At 39.2% G+C, this 17,850-nt stretch overlaps 1 protein-coding gene across 4 annotated transcripts in view; it reads left to right on the forward strand.

Annotated features, from left to right (window-relative positions):
• cacnb3a (calcium channel, voltage-dependent, beta 3a) overlaps positions 1-16,366 on the forward strand; it is a 26,418-nt gene extending 10,052 nt beyond the window's left edge. The window contains exons 3-15 of one of the 4 annotated variants that reach the window (XM_013910452.1): positions 5,359-5,478; positions 6,587-6,709; positions 6,844-6,959; positions 7,045-7,124; positions 7,225-7,244; positions 7,816-7,893; positions 8,973-9,031; positions 9,146-9,246; positions 9,786-9,937; positions 10,017-10,112; positions 11,104-11,274; positions 11,497-11,542; positions 14,561-14,622. In XM_013910452.1, coding sequence (XP_013765906.1) covers positions 5,359-5,478; positions 6,587-6,709; positions 6,844-6,959; positions 7,045-7,124; positions 7,225-7,244; positions 7,816-7,893; positions 8,973-9,031; positions 9,146-9,246; positions 9,786-9,937; positions 10,017-10,112; positions 11,104-11,274; positions 11,497-11,526 — 1,146 coding nt within the window. In that variant the 3' untranslated portion in view covers positions 11,527-11,542; positions 14,561-14,622. The other 3 variants (XM_013910450.1, XM_005731766.1, XM_013910451.1) reach the window with 3 other exon arrangements.
• The last annotated feature ends 1,484 nt before the right edge of the window (positions 16,367-17,850 follow it).

A 17,850-nucleotide genomic window follows, 5' to 3' on the forward strand; every position in this document is an offset into this window, starting at 1 on the left:
ATCTTTAATCTGACGAGTTAAAAGCTTAAAGTGTTACTTAAAAATAAAATCAAAATGAAAAACTACATTTTATTTGTCAATTCCAAATAAATACATAGAGATTCATTCAAAATGAAATCTAAATCTGCCAAAACTATTAAATAAAACCTCTTAATTTGTATAGATTCAAACTGGTTTAAATTGTTTGGAAACAAAAACATAAATAAGACAAAAAACAAACAAAGCATTCTGTTTAAATATCCTTAGTATAAATGTAAGAAACGCTAAAATGTAAACAAAGGAGAACATTTAAAAAACTCATATTCACTCGACTGTGGTTGGCTTATGCTCCAAAGCAAAAAATAAATGGAAAAAAAATTACAGCCCAGGGAGTGCAGTACAGTCGCAGTGAGGTGGGCAGCGAGATTCATACACAGATCGGATGAAATCTGATGCAGTAGAGAAGTGTGACACTCTCTACACTCAGTGTGTTTATGGCCAGGGAGTTAGTAACAAGGGTCAGTTACATTAATCAGCTACTAAAGTTCTGTGTTTTTGACTGTACTTACTGACATCAGGTGTTACCATAACACAGGCGCTTGCATTTGTGATACATCTGTGTCTCTTCGTTTTTGTCATAAGGCATGTTACGGGAGAAAGAGTCTTGTAAAGTCTTGCATTGTGCAGGTAAATTGTCAGCTGTGCAGGGATGGCACTGCTTGATTTTCTGTTGTTGTGCTGGTGTATACAGCTGTGGTAGCCCACGCCTCCTAGACTCCTCAGTCTAACCTGATGTGGCTCCAACTCTGTTCCAGCCACCTGATTGATTTGGCACAGTACTATTCTCATTATCATTGGCCTTTTGTGTTGTCCTTCAAAACACAGACGTTCTATAGACTTTAATTATGTCTCATATCACGGAAAACCTATTTCGCATTAACTATCTTTATCACTTAATTGCCCAGTCCTTCAGTCAGAACACGGTGTATCATCTTTAGATTCCAGCTAGCTAGATTAAACTCATACGTCCTGTTTTTGTCAAGTTAAACTTTACAGTAACACCTGAAACAGCTACACTCATCATTTTATTAGAGCTGAAAGAATTTGGACCATTCTTAAGCCTCATTGGTGCCTCAGTGTTTGTTTGCTTTTGGGAACAGAAGGAGCATTTGGAGCCCTGAAATGGCTAATGATGTCAGAGTTAACAAGTGAGGCGTTTAGGGAGAACTGTTAAACTGTAAATCTCAGCCTGGGGAAAACACTGGAGTTACAATGTGACACAGTTCTAAAAAACATGTTTGTCACCATGTACGACTTGATCTTGACATTGAAATAAAGTTTCAATTTGATTATTTAGCAGCTTCTTCGGTTTGCATTAGCCCTGGTCCTCGGGCTCACTTGAGATTTTATGTTTAGTAGTGGCCTTGCAAAAAACGCGAAAACACACAGACATTCTTAAATCGCACAGTTTCTTTTTAAGGAGGAAAGTTATGTATGTGCGTGCATGACAGCTTTCAGGACCAACTGCCATCACATGAGATGTTTAGAGAATATCTAAAGTATTGATTAACAAATTCTGTTCACTTAACATCACTGTAAATATGTGCAGGGCATCATTTTATGCATGATATGAACACTGAAGAACAGCAGTTTACACAGTAGCACAACAGTCTGTTAACAGCTGTCACTATATTCAAGAACAGGAAGGACAGATGGAGGATAAAGAAAAGAGACCAGAGAAGCTTCAAAATGAGTTGTGATCAAAATAGAGGTTGTGTCTGCTTTTTGTAGTTTTTCAGGTGAGGCAAAGATATCGTGTTAGTCAAGGCCAACAGATTCTTTTTTAAAACATAACAGGCACAAATGTCATTTTTGTTAACAGAGGCAAAATGAGATAATTTAACATTTTTTTGTGTGGTTTCGCCTTATTTTTGCTTAATTTTTTAAATAATAATGGAATTAAATTTTTTAAGTATTGTATACACTCCTGACAGAAGTATAAGCCAACGTGTAAAAGCCCACTTGTGCAGTAATAATACCACTATGGCATACTGTGAAATACTATTGTCAGCAAAACAGAGGGCAGGTATCCATTGTTTTTTGCTGTGTTAGCCACATGGCAGCAGGGATGGATGCCAGCCTGCTGATTGCCACGATTTACTCAACAGCTATTGGATGGATTTTTCCCAGACTTTAAGAGGATGACGAGACACTATTATACATTTAATGAGATCAAACTTTCAGTTTGTCCAATACTAATTACAGAGTCACTTCAAAACTAAAGACCTTCACATCAGTCTCAGCTGGAGCTTGTGTTTACTGGTCTTTGTTTTCAATGGTAAGGTCATGTGAGTTTCCCAAAGTTTTGCTGCCTGTAAACCTTAAACTTCATGTAGCGACTGGATTTTCACATTGAAATCAAATTTGGGAGAACAAGTAAACAAGTGATAAATTATGTCAATGAAGGTGAAAAAGGGTAAAATATAAAATTTTAATAGGGTTAATACAGTCAATAACTTTACACCCAATTTTTGTATTAATGGCAGTTCAAATTACTACACATAATATTAAAGACTCACATCATAGGGACGAACCCACATGTAATTTAATCCAAAGAAAGCTTCTGCTTTGTTACCACAACACATGTACACATGATGTCTAATATCAGATTAACTGAGTTTATGCCACCTTCTCGTATTTAGCAGCTCAAAAGCCACATTTTTCTTCTAATAAGATTTATCAACATCATAAATCAATAATCAGTTGTTCCTTGTTGTTAATGGGGTTGTGCTTCTGTAAAGTTACTCTACCATGGCTAAGAAATTCATTAGTCTTGAGCCAGTAATAAAGACATCTCTACATGTCTTATCAGAAGGAGGGGGGAAAAGAACAGAACAGTATCAGTGAAATCCGCCTAATCAAATTAGTGTGGAAATCCTCTGTTGTTCGGTCCCTAGCCTGTAGGATGACTTGGCCCTCTGAGGACTCGACTAGTTAGATGACACACTTCCCTGTTGGCCCCTCCCTGTGGAGTTGGGGCCATCAGTGTTGCAGTGTGTGAAGAATAATCACAGAAGCAGAGTAGGAAGGAACAGAGTTAAATTTAGTCTGCAGACAGGGACATTAGCAGCAAAAAAACAGAAACAAAAAACAAGACATCCTTAGAAAACACAATAAGGATGTTCTTATATTGTTACACTCTGCAATGCAGCCAAGCTTCACCTAAAAGACGTTGGTGGTAAAGCTGCTCTTTGGAGAATTTAACAGTCGGTAAGTTAGTGAGTGTGCAGCACAGGTGCATGCTCCCCTGTCTAAACGTTATTAACGAAAAGCTCTCTGTGTTCTAACATCATTAAAAGGCACTCTGACATAACACCTTTCCTCTGCGCCCACCACCATATTTATTCCGCTTTTATGTCTGTGTGTGTTTGTGAGCATTCCCAGTGAAGACAGGGATCGTTGTTAGAGTGAGAAAATTCACATTCATGTCTTTATCAGACTCTAGCGCCGTCCTGCTAATCAGCCAGGTATGCAATTCTCTCCGGTATCTGTGTGCGTCTGTCTCATGTGGTCACGGTCCCTCCCTCCACCACCACCACCTCCACCTCCCTCTGTTTCCCATCTTTTCGTGTATCTGCAGTAAGGAAAGATATGTAGGTCTCATTCCAGTCCTTCACAGCATTTTACTCTGTCCTAATCTCATCTTTCCCGTTAGATAGCCTGTCTTTATCGTTGCATAAAACCTCTCGCATCTCCATCACTCACTCGTAAACATCCTCTTTTCAGTATGTCTTGTCAACAGTATTCACCCCCCCCTCTCTCTCTCTCGCTGTCTGTTTCTACCCGTTCTTTCTCACCCTCCTTTTTTCTGACGGTGCTGCTCTCTGGCACTGGTGCAGTGTTGCCTTGCAGAGCTTCTGAGTGCTAGAAATCAGATCTAGTTATCTAACAGACACCACCACACCAAAAAAAGAAACGAGGAGAGGTGTTCGCTTGCAGTGGTACTGTAGATGATGATTTATTTTGGATTGCATGCATGCGTTTTGAAGTGCAGAGAAAGCAAAGGTGCTGGCTGGTTCTTTTTTTGTTTGTTTGTTTTGTTTTGTTTTGTGGAGGGGGGTATGTCTGGACACTTTGTGTATGTGTGTGTGTCTATATTATGTGCCTGTACTTCTTTTTGTTTTGCTGTTGCTAATTGGTCCTCCAGAGGATCTGTTTGTATATGTGGGCAAGATGGATGATCGGGACTGAATCGCTGCACTCTGGAGGAGAGGAAAACCAAAGTGAACTGTATTTCTGCTGTTTTTTAGTTTCTCAACATTTTGTTTTATTTACAACAATATGGCTGATCATGTCATTTAGAGAGGTTTACCTGAGCGTTTTCATGACCACCACCACAGATTTTTCTTTCTCTCCTGCCACAACCCCCTTTGTATTTTGTCTCCTCTGACTTGGTTTTTGCTGACAGATTCAGGACTGAGTTCCTTAAGAGAAGCCAAATATAGGAGAACTCACACGCTCACAGGGACACGCAGTAACCAAACTATTACTGTGGAAGTCCATTTGTACATTGTATACAAACTGCAATTGTTATTATTACTATTGATTGAATGTGTGGGGCTATTTTGAAAAGCCTTTTTTTCCATTAACAGTTCAGAACCATAATATTAACTTTACTCTCACATGAGATCAAGAAAAACCGGAAAACGTCACACTTGAGGTATTGGAATCTGATTAAAATGTTTACCTAAATATTTCCCTGTTCATTTTTAGTTGATTGACTAATTGATTAATTGACTAATGGTTGCAGCTATTTTAAGAAAATGAGTTTTTTGTGAATAAAAGAAGGACCTATGAAGCTATTTTCACTATTTTACTTATTGTGTAAAATAGCTCTTTGTTTGCTTTATCCCTCGCCCTCAGCATGACATGCTAGCCATCCTTGGTATGTGTCCTACAATGAAAAATGATAACCAGCATATATTTTGCTAATGAGGAGATGTCCTTGGAGAATAAACAGGGGAATAAATGATGTATATATGCTGCACTGTGGGGGATGATGGACTGGATTGGGGCCAAGCAGGAGAGAAGAGGAAGCTCTTGCCTCCTTTGTGCTATATTTGGCCTCTCAGAAGATGGCTGGTGTGGGAGAGCAACGCATTGTTTTGTAGATGCACACACATGAATGTGTTCATGAGTACAGGCACATATTTGCATGCACACCTGCACTCAAACAAACGCTAAAAGGGAGAAGCAGATGAAAGAAAAAACAAACAGTAATACAGCCTAAGTAATGTTAACATGACTGGATGATCTTCATGTGACTCACTGAGTTATTAAACACTGTGCCACTAATATCATGTCACTCTTTCCCGACAGGGGTCAGCTGATTCGTACACCAGTAGACCATCTGATTCAGACCTGTCAGCAGAGGAGGACCGCGAGGCGTATCGGCGTGAAGCCGAGCGCCAGGCACAACAGCAGCTCGACAGAGCTAAGGTACACCATACAGTCATTATCGTAGCTACACTTTGCTGTGTTTAGACTGTTTATGAACGAAAATATCTAAGAAACATTTGGCTCTATCTCTCCAGTTGAATTTTGAAGTAGAAGAGTCTAGGTTGTAGGTAAAAGTCAGCAAAGGAGATGTTAATGTCGGTGCTTTTACAAAGAAATCTGAAAATCGAATCATTTTTCATCGTTTGTGCTGTTTGATACCGCTAAACTAGCGTTAAATTATCAAACTTTGTTCATCACTATGAGAAAGAGGCAGGAAGTCATTTGTTATGTATATGGAAGCATCACTATTAATTTTAAACATATCTTTCCTAACTCTGTAACCAAGAGTATATTTTTAATGAGTTGATATTAATTGGTAAAAAAAATAAGCAACAACAGGCCCAAGATAACTAATGGATTTGTAAAATGTATTTGCACTAGTCTAAGTACCTTTGTCTTTTACAGTTGTGCTAGTTTACTTTTCAGAGGACAGTTGGAGCAAAATAATATTATTTGAGTTGACTATGACACATTATGCTACTGTAACCATATTAAAAGCTTTCCAACAAGTTTTTGCACCAGCTTCTACCTGATACTTTTCTGACTGAATATAATAAGTGAGCAAACAAGCAGTATGTTGACGTAACTTTAAAAAAATTGTTATTAGAAAGACGGGTTGTTGGTAAAGGAGGCATCTAAACTGCTAACACTTTGCTGTTAGTGCTTCTGCTAGCTGCTGCTGTTGTGCGGTGAAGTAAACAGAACAATATGAAAGGTGACATCATGTGACATCATGTGCACAATCACTGTCACTGATTTCTGAGTAAGGATCTGACCATTATCCAATGTAAATGTTGTATTGGTACGTTCCTATTTGAGCCACATATTTGGCATATTACCACCCGGTCACATCCTTTGATAATCTGCTAGTCTGGTCACCATCTTTTGTGCTGTGTGATTGGTTGCTGATTCAATCAAAGGAAGTCTGTTTTCAAGTAACAAGGAGTTGATCTATTGCACTCTGTTCTTGTCCTCGAGTCTCACATGTTTGCAGAGCATTTGGATCACTGACAAGTCTTCTTCATGTTCTTATTTGTTGACACCACAGTCCAAACCTGTAGCGTTTGCAGTAAAGACGAATGTGAGTTACTGTGGAGCTCTGGATGAGGACTGTCCAGTCCAAGGAGCTGCAGTCAACTTCGATGCCAAAGACTTCCTGCACATCAAAGAAGTGAGATTATCTGTTTTGAATAATACTACTACTACTACTAATAATAATAATGATAATAATATGCACTTTCATTATATTAAAACAAGACACATGCTGTATGTAAACCAGTGCTACTTTTGAACTGAATTTAACAGAAGTACAATAATGACTGGTGGATCGGCCGGCTAGTAAAAGAAGGAGCAGACATCACCTTCATCCCCAGCCCTCTACGACTGGAGGCAATGCGACTGAAACAGGAGCAGAAACAGAGGTCAGCTATTTCATTTCATCTCAGGTGATCTATTTCCACAAAACAGCTTCGGTAATTCAATGTGTCTTTGCTGCTGCTTCTGCAGGAAAACAGGAGGTAACTCCTCAAGTTTAGGAGACATGGTGACAGGGAGCTGGAGGACGACGCCGCCATCTGCAGGTGAATGTAAGTACAGCAAACCTTCTTCTGGTCCTGAAACAAAAAGCAGCTTCTGCTGTCTTTTATCAGTTTCTGTCACTGATTGCTATTTTCTTGTTTTCACAAGCTAAACAGAAGCAAAAACAGGTAGGTTCTGGTACTTTATGATGATGTAGAATTTGCTTATAATTCATGCTTTTTTTTTTTAATTTTTCACTCTAAACAACACAGAGTTTGTAGAAGATAATACTGAATTCCCTAAAGTAAGAGAGGCCATGGAAAATAAACAAAAATAGGTTATACAATTAGAAACTACAAGCAGGCTTGGTGTAACAGATTGTGAGTATAGGAGGTTGCTTAATTGTTTTTTCATGGAGTTAATATTAAAATAATCAGTGCAGTAGTACACTGGAAGCACCTGATCTTAAAATGAGTGATTTTAGCAAAACCTTTAAATATTTTACAACTAACCAATCCCTTTTCTGTCACCTGTCTCATTGTCAGGTTAGTTGATTAACTAATACCAGTAATTATTGTTATGTAATATTATAAAACCAAAATGCATTTAAATAACTTCAGGTCTTAATACTGGTTTTTCGGTCATTGTTTGATTGAATATGAGGGTAAAAAAACAACAACCAAACCCAACTCCCATCATTTCTCACCCCTGTTTTCGCTGTTCTTTATCCCCTTTCCTGTCCTCCTCTATTTCTGGTAGGAACATGTCCCTCCCTATGATGTGGTGCCCTCTATGAGGCCGGTGGTTCTCGTGGGACCATCGCTGAAGGGCTATGAGGTCAGCTTCTCCCCATTTCACCTCCAGCAGACAGAACGACTGCTTTCCTCTGCACTATTTGCACTGCTGCGTTCGTTATTAGCTCATGTGAATTTGTCCTTTGAAAGTTATTGGAAAATATTCAAATATTAAATGATGACTTTTTTGCTATTTAGTCTACACACATAATGAGAAAATGACACTGTGATTTTGCATTTATGAAAGTCCTCAGACCCTGAATTTATACTTTGTTAAGGGCCATTTGACAGCCATTACAGTTTTTGGAAATTTGGACGATTATGCAGTCTGTAATTAACACTACTTACTACTTTTAGGAAATTAGGATCAAGAATTTCATCAAAGCTGGACTATTGATACAGTTGCATGTTTATGTCTCTTTTTTACTCATAAGTTATTTTTCAGTAGACAGTTTCATCCTTTTGCACAAGTAATTGTTTTCATGACTCCTGTACTCAAGCTTTTGTCTTTTATGAAGTAACTGTACTTTGACTCAAGTGGACTTTTTGGGTTTCTGCCATGTGATTGGCTAATTAGACATTTAGTGAACAGTCTAACAAGTGTACCTAGTACGCTTTACTGTAGTAACCCAAACATTTTATGTTTTGTTTATTTATTTGAACTGTTTTGGTAATTTTCAGAATTTTACTTTTTAGTTACTTATAAATCTTTGACTTCACTAAAACCACTTTGCAGGATTCAGATCTTAAAATAATCTTTATTTATGTTAAACTGGGCCTTGGTGCTAAGTACATTTTATCCACTCCCTGAAAGAAGCTGTTTTACCTCCTGCCATCCTCCCTTCAAAATAGCATTCTTCTGATTGGCTGATTAGCAGGTGGAAGGGGTGGATCCACTTTCACTGATATCGTACCAAGCCAAGAATAGAAAAAAATGTCCAGAGTCAAGTGTTAAGAGCAGTCTGAAGCATAACATTTTGGTTTATTTGATTTGACCATGTTTAGTACTAACATGAACAACTCTAGCAGCATACATTTGAAAAACAATAAGAGGAAGCAGGATGTCTTAGCCTTTTAATTATAATGTGTTTGTAATTAATTGTTTTTCTTATGTTCCCAAAGGTGACAGATATGATGCAGAAAGCTCTCTTTGACTTCCTGAAACACAGATTTGAGGGAAGGTCAGTAAAATGGGGAGATTATATAATAAATCAAGTAGTTGGTGAAAGCCAGGCCTTTATTTCAGTGAAAGAGTTTCAGTGTATATTTACCTGCATTTTGCAACTTGTCCACAGAATTTCAATCACCCGTGTAACTGCCGACCTGTCCTTAGCCAAGAGATCTGTCCTTAACAAAAGACCCATAATGGAGAGATCCAACACTCGCTCGAGCTTAGGTAAGCTATGCTGATGCCAGGATGAAAGTTCCACAAGTTTCTTTTTTCTTTCTTTTTTTGAAGGGAAGCAACTTTTTTTTCCTTCCATGTATTTATTGAGTTTTAAACTTTACACTGACACCATCATTAAACAAAACAAAACCAACATAACAGAATAAAACAAAACAGACAAAGCAAACAACCCAGCTCAAGAATACAAATAAATAAATAGAGAATCCACAGTGACACATATTCCAGTATCATCCGGTGCCATTGAGTCTTAGATGGGGCCGTGTCCGTGATCCAGTTCAAAAGTACACATTTCCTTGCACAGAATGTTAACAGTGCATAGAGCTGCTTTCCAAACTTCCCCTTGATTTTGACGTTTGCTACTCCAAGTAGCATGCACAATGGAGTGCATTCAGAGTCAGTGGTGAAGATCTTATCCAGTTCACACTTAATGACAAACCAAAATTGTTGTATTTTGAGGTTGGCCACCTCTATTTTACATTTAGGGAAGGGAATCAACTTTGATAATCTAATGTTTCTTGTCTGTGCAGCTGAGGTTCAGAGTGAGATTGAAAGGATATTTGAACTCGCCAAAACCCTGCAACTGGTTGTTCTGGACGCAGACACCATCAACCATCCCGCACAGCTCGCCAAAACCTCCCTTGCACCCATCATTGTCTATGTTAAAGTTTCCTCACCAAAGGTACACCTTGCTCATGAACATTAGATTAAGGCAGTCTTATCTTTCTTGGTTTCTTACACCATCTGTTTCTTTTTCTCAGGTGCTCCAGAGGCTGATCAAATCCAGGGGGAAGTCTCAGAGCAAGCACCTGAATGTGCAGATGATGGCTGCAGACAAACTCTCTCAGTGCCCCCCTGTGAGTGCTACAGTTTGTAATAAGTCCATACAGTTTGGACATTTTACATGATCATGTAAAATGATTTTTTTGATTTTTCAAAAAGTATATTAAAATATTTAATATCAAAAAAATCATCTGAATTAAAGGCTTGAGCAGTGTGTGGCATGGTTAACTGTTAGTATCTACAGGGGGATTAAAATACGAATGAAAAATAAAGGTGTAGTTTTAGCAAAACAGCTGGTTAAGCTTATTGCACTCAGACATTCTCATAGATGCTAATCTAAAAGTGCTCCTGAGCTTGCGCCTGTTCAACTTGCCTGTTTTATTAGACCAGGCATGGTCAGAGCTGCCTTGTCATTGCTTTCCTTTCTAATGTATTGAAGTTATTAAAAATGTTTTCACGTGCCATCTCCTCTACATCTCAGAAGTTGGCCATGGTGATTAGCAAGAGAAAACTCCTCTGAAGCTATAATGCTATCACTGAAGCCCGTTCATTTGCTAATACTAGCTGTGTTTCCACACAAAGCGCAGGTCATAACTGATCTTGAAGCAGTGAAAGCAGACCAGCGGCAGCTTGCCTCGCACTCTGCTCTCCCCTTAGTTTACCATCAAAGACCAGAGGTTTATCCGCAGTGCCCATGCGCAAACCACCAGAAAAAAAACTGCTGGCCTCTCAGCTTGCCTAGCAGCAGTTATTGTTAGCAGGAAACAGATACCCCCTCAGAGAAGGAGACGACTACACTTTGCTATGTCATGAAATAAGCACAGCTTTCAGCGACAATAGCCAACTACCTAACACAAGATGGCAGTAATGTACAGACTGGGTGCGCATTAATTGACAGGCAAGGTGCTTTATGACAGCACTGTCTGAGATGAGGAGAGAGATCGCTATAGTTTGGAATGTTTCAATGTATTTTACTTTATTTCTAGATTTAATAATGCAAGCACTGCTTGTCCTAACAGAATGCCACTGAGTTACAGTCTAATTTTTTATGTTCTACATTCGTAGGATATGTTTGATGTCATTTTGGATGAGAACCAGTTGGAAGATGCTTGTGAGCATTTGGCTGAATACTTGGAGGTTTACTGGCGTGCCACTCACCTCCCAGGAAACACCCCTCTTAATCCACTATTGGAACAGAGCCTCATGACCCCGCCTTCTGCCATCTCTAGCCTACAGGTAAGTTTGTCTCTGAGTGTGTACATAAATCAGGAGAGCGTAAAAATACGCTTTTAAAATAATGTAAGACTTTTGACAACGAGCCTTGTTTTTTGAACACATTGTATGTTGTCACTGTCTTTGCCAGCTCTTCCCATCTCAGGCTTCACTCCTGTGTTTTGTTTAATTGTCTCCAGTTGTCTTGTCTGTCCTCTCACTCATCCATGCTTAACATCTTTGCAGTTTTCTGAAACACAGGAATTAATTGAATGATCGCGTACAAACTGGGGTGAGTAGTAGGGTTTATATAATATGTATATATATTTGCACCCCTCTTGCGCACCTCCGACACCCGAACACGACCCTGCGGCTGAGACAGTGAATGAAAAGCATTTTATTCATTCAACTCTCAGAAAAGATTAGACCTGGTGTGTTTTTGTTTTTCTGCTGTTGTTTGTCTTTAATTTACTGCATCCTGCCTCTTTTCCTTTACTTGGATGGTTTCAGGTGAATCACTGCTCCACAAGCTTTATTCACAAAGCAGCTAAGCTCTGTCTCCATTTTAATACTACAATTGAAATATATTGGTTTTGTTAAATCGAACTTTCCCTATTGTGTTCAGTTTCCAAGCATGCTTTGTGAATGCTGTCCCCGCTCACTGTGGCACATGAAGCTACCTGAATGATGCTAATTAAAGCGAGTGATGGGTGCTTAAACGATGCTTTCACCTGAACTAAATGCAAATTTACACACAAAAAATGAGTCCACAGCATCAGCAAAATAACTTTTTACCTCCAAGAGGAACTTCCTGAACATCCATTCAGCCGTTTCACATGCATTTTTTTGTTCAGTGTCTGTTGTATTAATCTATACACACACCGACAAAACAAAGGACTTTGAAGATAACAACACTGCTGCACTTCTGCATGCCACTTATGAACACTATCACCCTTTTATGTCGCTCAGCTCTGTGTTATTTCTGCAGTTTACTTACCTGCGGTTTATGACACTGACTGCAGGTTGATTAAAGAACAAGTAATCCCAGTTTTCTATACCTTGATATTTTAGAAAATGCCACAATATCTCTGAGGTTATACATCACATTTGCTATTTCTTGCAATTTTAGTAAAAATAGGAGTTTTTTGGTCATTATATAGGCTTTTTTTAATGTTACCTACAGTTGTGGTCAGAGGTTTACATACACTCATCATGACCATGAATGTCATGGTCATTTTGGCTTCTTTCTCCAGGGTGGAATCGTTGCACAGCAAACATTTTAATAATTCGAGCAGTGCCAAGTAGGTGCACAAGTTTGAATTTATTTTGACTACATGCAAATTCTTCACCTTTACCTCAGATCAACACACAGCTGGACAGTTGAAACATGAAGATAATTGGGTGATCAAACAGGACAACGATCACAAACACACATCAAAAATGGTTTTGGACTGGATAAAGCTAACATTAAGCGTCTGGAATACATTTTGAAACCTTGTGGAATATGTTTAAAAGTCGGGTCTGTGCCAGAAAACCAAAACAAATGTATGAACTCTTCCAATTCTGCCAGGAAGAGTGGTCAAATGTCCAGGCAAGAATTATGGCAGAAGGTTGTTGATGACAATCAAAAGCATGAGGTCGAGGTGAATCTAGCTAAGGAACATTTAACCAAATATGTGTAATATTTGTATATATTTGAGCCTGTGTGGATTACAGGAAAAACTGGATAAATTAAAATTTGTGCACCCATTCATTTTTTTCATTAAAGATGTATGCTGTACAATTATTCCACTGTGGAAAAATAACAGTTCAAAGAAATCATTAGCATTAGCAGAAATCAAAGCCCTATATTACCATGACATTCATGTCGATTATAAGTGAAATGCAAACTTCTGACCACAACTGTAGTTCTGCAGCTCTGTGTCACAGAATTAAGCTTTTGGGTTACGGTAGCTTACTTTACATTGGAATATCCATCCATTCATCCATTTTCTTTACCATTTATCCAATTCAGGGTGGTGTGGGGCTGGAGTTACATAAGAAAATATAGCACCACAAGCAGTAGAGGACGTACTTACATCTTTTATCAATCGATATCAATAGTTTGTGTTGTTGTCTTACTCTTACTTACTGTTAATGCAATTCCGATGTAGAAGAGAGATTACAGAGCCCACAGTCCTCAAGCCATATAAAGAATCATAAAAGTAGCATTGAATTGCAGGGGTGTCCAAGATATGTACAAGGAATTGTAAGTGGCCCGCCAAATGGTCCAATGTGGCCTACTAGGTAGCTTTTCAAATTGTAAAAACTGCAGACATGCACGGCATTATTTTTGTGACTTTTCTCTGTATTTTGTATCAGGAAGTATTGCGGTGTTAAGAGTGATCGCATTATAACTTTTTATGTGAGCAAGAGGTCTGAATCGTCATCAGTTTTGCAGCAGTTTTACTGACAAAGATATCACATATATATTTCACTTAAGTTCTTTTGTTTTGTTTTTGTTGGGTTTTTTTGCAATGACCATCTGAATGTGATGAAATTGCACTTCTTTTTCTTAAGACAGCTGAGGCTTTTTCCTATCTGATTGTAAGGGATTGTTAGTGAAGACTGAACCTTTTCAAACACTAACACAAAGATACAAAGATGATACGTTGTTTCATTGGTCATTATTCAGTAGTTTTACTAACCAAGATCAAGTAAAACTGGGCACGGCTCTTCAGCAAAAATAAAAGTGACACCTTTGCCCTTTATACTCGTTTAATACTCGACACCTGTTTAAACAGAACAAAGACTGTGGTCTAAACTGTACCTAAACTCCTACAGTAGGTGTCACTTTGTGTTCAGTAAGAAGCTTTTTTAAAGGCAAACGTGGGTATGTGAGGAATGATTTGAGTCTGCCATATTCTATTGGTCTCTGAGGGTAATGCTAACTTTATGCTGTTCATGGAAAAGAAAAGAAACAATTTTGTATGAATCATTTTAAAGTCTTAATTTAAATCTACTAAAAATAAACATAAAAACTGACCACTTAGAACGACGGTTGGGCATTGATCTGATCACACTGTGATCAGAGACTTGGAGAGCTCAATGTCTTCTGTAGGCTCAAAATAGTTACTTCAGTGGGAAATAATGAGAAAGAAACCAGAATTTTCCTTTCAGACAGACTCCCACAATTCCTTCAAAGTCCTTATTGATGTAGTGTTTGCCTTATTTTGTGTTTTTCCTTCGAGATGATATCCTGAGTCCAAGCTTTGATGTGACTCTGCCTTTATTTGTATTTTTTTCCTGCATGACCACTTGAATCATCCAGAACAAGAACCAGCCGCAGCCTTGTGAGACAGCAGGCTTGGAGGGTGATGAGGAAGAGGAGGCCGGCGAGGAGGCCCACTCCCCCCTGGAGCAGGACAGTCTTATGCCATCTGACGAAGCCAGCGACTCGCTTTCTCGTGGCCGGAGGGGGAGCCCCTGTCACAGGGGGGGCGAGGAGGATGAAGAGGAGGAAGAGGAAGAAGAGGAGGAGGAAGATGAGGAGGATGAATACGCCTCTCCCTGCCACGCTCGCACATATAGGGACATGTACCCCTCTCACCGCAGCCATACGGGCGGTGCCCACAGCGCCAACGGGCACGAGTCACAAGACAGGCTGCTCCAGCGCGAAGCTCAGCAAGGTCACAACCAGAGGAACCGCCAGCGCAGCCGCCCCTGGCCCCGAGACACCTACTGAGACAAGGGGCCCCTTCCAGCCTCCAGCCCCCCCTCCAAGCCCTCCACCCACCGCACAGGCCCAAACTAGCAACTTAGAGATGAAATTTGTTCCCAGATTCGCCAAACTTTAGTGCCAATTGGAAACAAACACAAACAGATGCCCAGTTTATCGACCAATCACAATCTTCCAGGGGGCCTACTCACCTCTGAAAGGGAAAAGTTTCAGGCTACCAGCTGTACGCAAACTCAAACTTTAGCTGCTTTGCCTAAGGTTTCTCTATTGTAGGATGTCTCATATACTGGCCTTAAAATTCCTAAGACTTTTAACGATCTTTACTATTGCATGTATAATTTTAAGACTATTTGCACATTAACGTCAGAACAGGAAGTGAATGACCTTTATGGATAAACTAACGTAGGAATGTCTACCGCTGAATCAGTTATGGGAAATAGTAATGCATTTGATTCCAATGTATATACTGAATGGGCACTGCTACTTTATTTGTTTGATTTTGTTTATATGGACTTGTTTGTTGCCATCCATGTGTTCGGTGAACGGAGATTTTTGGAGAGACATTGTACAGTCTCTAAACAGTTAAAACGTCATCGATATGAAGCTGCAGTACAGCGTCAGCGTCACCTACAGTGCAGTACGTTCTGGGCATCGCTCGTCTTTGCTGTTGCACAATCACTCTCTTAAGAAAAAAAAATCTTTGAATGGGCACAGAGAATGTAAACACAACCATGAAAGGGAATGTTTTAAATCTTTTAAAGGATGAATTCCTTGCCAAAAAAACAAACAAAAACAAAAAAAACCACACGCTTGTTTACATCCACTCATACACATATTTCAAGCACATGCTGCACAGCTGCAGCTCCTCTTCAAATCCAGGCTTCAGAGAATGTAAGCTTGCATGCCTTTTGCACCTCCAGCACCACTTGGTCGCACAACCTATCGCCCCGTAAATTCGATTGTAGCACGTTATTGATTGTAGCATCCACAGTTTCTAAACTGATCTCACTCCCCTTACATCCACCTCACTCTCCTCGGATATTTTTTGCGTGTCGAACATTGTTTGCGTACTGCAGTTTTACAGCTGGTTTTTACAAAGGCGGATCCTCAGGTGTATGTCCTACAACACTCATCGCGCTCAGCTCCATGTAACGACCGTGTCGTGCTCCCCGAGGACTTGTAGCACTCGTGACACGTCATTCTGTTCCTGCGCCATTTCTAGTCCGTGAGCCGACGACGAGGTGGACGCGATGCTGATAAGCGGCGGCCCAACTCTGTTCCTTACACAGGGTGGATTGTTGTCACGGCCGGCTGATAGGAAACCCTGGTTTACTGCTTCCATGTGTCACAGGTATCTCTATCTAGTGTTCTGTATATTTTAAAGAGAAAAAAAAAACAACAAGAATGAAAAAAAAAATTAACAAAAAAATCTATGCAAGTGTTGCATGAAATCTGATTGTTTCTTTTGAAGTATTTTAGTAATGCATCGATTCCGACTCTCCTCGTCGTCTTGTAGTGATAGTCTTGTCTTTGGGGCTACTCACTCCTCGCACCACCAACAACACGATTACTAAAAAGATCTGTTTATTTCTTCACACACCTTTAACACTGAGGACATTCTTCCACAGTAAAGTCACTCACTGGGGGGAAAAAACAAAACAAAAACAAAAAAACCCGTCCCAGATCAGGCCTTTGATTTTGTTAATTTGTGATCTAATGAGTGGATTATCTAAGCCCTGCATGTCTTAGTTCAACAATTAGCTCCTTTCGTTATATTTTGGCAGAGTATGTTTTTCAACGCGGACCAATTTAGCAACTGATAAAACAGTTGAAGGTTTTTCGATTTATGAAGCACAATTTTTACAAGAGTTATACTTCAGTTTCCTCTGTCTTATTCTGTATGCAATACAAAGCCTAACATTGAAAAACTTTAAACGCCTTAGACCATCTGGACTTCCTCTTTTGTGTGAGTAGAGAAAAAAAAAATTGCACTACTTTTTTTTTGGGATGGTTGCTTTGTAATGCAATAACTGCACTAAATATAACCATATATCCACCAGACTACCACAGCGTGCTAGCGTGACCTGACACGCCTCTTCCCTCTATTTATCAAAAGAGACAGCAAATGAAAAAGTGAGACATTTCCTGCCTGATGCTGTATAGAATGCTTTCTATTTGAAAATAGATTTACAATGTTAAGTAAAATATGAATTAAACTAAATAAACATGACATTTTATGTACTTTTAATGGTGTAACTCATTTGTCTTTCATTGTCATTTACTGACCAATACCTATGAGCATTTATGTGTAGCAGGAAAGGACTGTCTGCCATAAGAATTAAGTGGATCTCCAACTGGATTAACAGAGTTTCAGTCAGGATTCAAAATTCATCACTGTACAAAAATACTGTGAAGGTTATGAATGATGTTCTTATGGCTGCTGACAGTGGACTCATCTATGAGCATCTGATACCAATGACATGCATTGGTTTGCATGAGCATGCAATATGTATTAAAGGTACTGTGCTGGAGTGGTTTGAAGCATACAGAATAGATTCCAATTCGTTCATGTAAATAGTGTCATTTTCACACAGTAAAGTTAATTATGGAGTTCCACAAGGTTCTGTGCTGGGACCAATTCTATATGCATTATACATGCTTCCTTAGACAGTATTAATAGAAGGAACACCTTACATTTTCATTGCTATTCAGATGATACCCAGCTTTATCTATCCATAAAGTCAGATGAAACCTACCAGACATCAGGAATGTCTTAAAGACGAAGATGTGGATGACCTCTAAGTTAACTTATTATACTGGCCTAAAAAAATCTTAGAAACCTGGGCCCGTATCCCTAAAGAATCTTTGTGCAAAAAGTGGCT

Source organism: Pundamilia nyererei, unplaced genomic scaffold (genome assembly GCF_000239375.1).
Source record: "Pundamilia nyererei isolate P.nyererei 1_Seehausen unplaced genomic scaffold, PunNye1.0 scaffold00044, whole genome shotgun sequence".
In the NCBI taxonomy this organism is placed as follows: domain Eukaryota; kingdom Metazoa; phylum Chordata; class Actinopteri; order Cichliformes; family Cichlidae; genus Pundamilia; species Pundamilia nyererei.